The 2,504-nt window shown below is 39.4% G+C and overlaps 1 protein-coding gene across 1 annotated transcript in view; it reads right to left on the bottom strand.

Moving 5' to 3' along the window:
* Window positions 1-2,504, bottom strand: part of LOC112077425 (phospholipid phosphatase-related protein type 5-like) — a 38,061-nt gene that overhangs the window by 30,085 nt on the left and 5,472 nt on the right. Inside the window, exon 2 of the mRNA XM_024143938.2 lies at window positions 1,749-1,881. Coding sequence (XP_023999706.2) covers window positions 1,749-1,881 — 133 coding nt within the window. The remainder of the gene's footprint in view (window positions 1-1,748; window positions 1,882-2,504) is intronic.

Here is a 2,504-nt window from a genome sequence, read left to right as displayed (position 1 = left end):
CAGGAACTCTGCTATGGTGCTGTTCTATAATCTGTCCTCCTCACCCTCCTTTCAGTAACTCTGTTATGTCTGGGTCTATATCTGTATCCCCTTCAGTAACTCTGTTATGTCTGGTTCTATATCTGTATCCTCCTTCAGTAACTCTGCTATGTCTGGTTCTATATCTGTATCCTCACCTCCTTCAGTAACTCTGTTATGTCTGGGTCTATATCTGCGTATCCTCTTCTAATTATCTTTGCAGCACTCTCCATTGACTTCCTCCCTCTCTGAATCTCTGCAACTAAAGTGTGTTGGGGGGGGGGGGAGATAACTTATTATTATATTATGTCTGTTCGACATTACAGTCATAACTGCAGGACTAAATCTCAGAATGGTACCCTATGTAAATATCAGCATGTTACCCTATGTAAATATACGCATATCAGCATGTAATTTACTTTATGTAAAGCTAATTTCTCAGTAATCACAGTAGGRTACAGCCCTATGACACTGTAGGCCCATGTGACAGTCCCGTTGTATAGTTATGGTTTCCTATCWCTCTGTTTTATTCACTTTGAATACATTTCCTGGAGCCAGGAAATACATATTATTTATACACAGCAAGTCACCTGACAATAATGTGCCACTCTCCCTTTTTATTTACCTGTCATTCTCCTGTCATGTCTCTGATATGAGCTGAGTCACAWTGAAGGAATCCCTAGGACTTTAAAAAAAAAATGTTCTTTAGAGTTGCATTACCAAGTCCAAGTTTGTGGGCTAGAAGAAATCAACCTCACATTTAAATCCAATGCCACATCTCCCCTGGAGCACTCCTGCAGCCTGGAGGAAGTGTAAACACTCCTCCTAAATTCATCACGATCACCTTCAGACTTACAGAATCCCTGGTTGGTGGGGTCTATGGTGATTTTTAGTCCAGTGTTTAGACACGTAGGGGAAATCGAATCATCTTCAATTTGGTTTATTTGTGACATGTGGAATAAAAGCCACTGATCGCTGCCAGTTGTCATCTTTAACTCAATTTGCYTCTCGCCGCGTTGCTGGGGGCTTCCTCCTTTTCCTCTACCTGTACTACRACTGCCTCGATTGGCTGATCAGGCAAATTATTTCATTCACTGTCTTTRTTGCATTGGCTAACTGAGATCGCCTATTTTTATTCACATACCGTYGGWATATTCTTCGAGATTTTCTCATTTTGTCTCTCTTTACATGGATTCTTCGRGGGAGATATTTTAAAACAAGGAAGTGCTGCGCGACACGTGAGGTATTTTATCCAATCAGGTTGCCGGAAAGGGTATTTTAATGCCAGTAACCAATCGGATGTCAGGAAATGATTCATCTTTCAGCACGAGCCACTACGTCTACAAAGGATATAGCCATGTATGGACTAGCTAACGATATGCTCCGCAAAAAAAAGATTTTGAATGATATATGATTCAACATGGAACGTTTTAAAAATAGAGGTTGAAGTTCCACATGAAACATACTAACAAGAATTAAATATAGGCTAGGTGTAGTTGACGGATAAAATTATACAAATCAAGTATTTATATACATTATTGCCGATTTAGTTGTACATTTTATGAAAGTAAGGAAGTGATAGTTCCAAAATCTGAAAATTGACAGATGGAAGCAAAATAAAAATGTTGGCCTGTGGTGCCTGGCCTTAATAATGACTCTATGGCGTATCCAGACACACATATTAATTTGACAAATGTTTAGATAATAATGATAATGACTCTATGGCGTACCCAGAAAGCGAAAGGTCCTTTGCACCAGTGGGTTGAGATAGCAGCAGTCTCCGGTCTGGATGGTCTTCTCCTGACCGTCCAGCTCTTTAGAGGAGTATTGTATCAAAAACAGGACTGCCTCTGAGATCATCATCTAGAAAAGAGAGAAAGAGATTATTAACAAATAAGCATCCCTTCTTTTAAAGAAATATCCACCCCCCAAAAAAAAAATCTGCCCAAAATCTGATATTTATGACTCCTCACTTTAAGGAAAACTCCACCCAAAAACTATATTTTGTATTTGTTTATTTGTCTATTGTTGATACGGTCCAAAATGTTTTACTTGTCAGCAATTAAGTTTTCAAGATATGTAACTTTCAAAATACAGAAATGATTGCATTTTGCTTTATAATGATGCTGCATTTGAGTTTTCATTTAAATGTGAAGTCAAAAATATCAGATGGCACACACACCACACACACACACACACACACACACACACACACACAACACACACACACAACACACACACACACACACCACACACACACACCCACACACACACACACACACACACCACAACACACACACACACACACAAGACACACACACACACAGACACACACCACACCACACACACCACATACATGAAAAACAGTGCTGACTGATTCTTGGATGTATTTCTTATCCATTTTATTGGTCACATACACTATTTAGCAGATGTCTAGTCGTGATTCCTCGTTCCAGGTTGTATTGCAATATGGCGCCTCCGTGTAT

The sequence above is a fragment of the Salvelinus sp. IW2-2015 genome, unplaced genomic scaffold (genome assembly GCF_002910315.2).
Source record: "Salvelinus sp. IW2-2015 unplaced genomic scaffold, ASM291031v2 Un_scaffold4554, whole genome shotgun sequence".
Taxonomy (NCBI): Eukaryota; Metazoa; Chordata; class Actinopteri; order Salmoniformes; family Salmonidae; genus Salvelinus; species Salvelinus sp. IW2-2015.
This window is presented reverse-complemented; position numbering and strand designations above follow the sequence as displayed.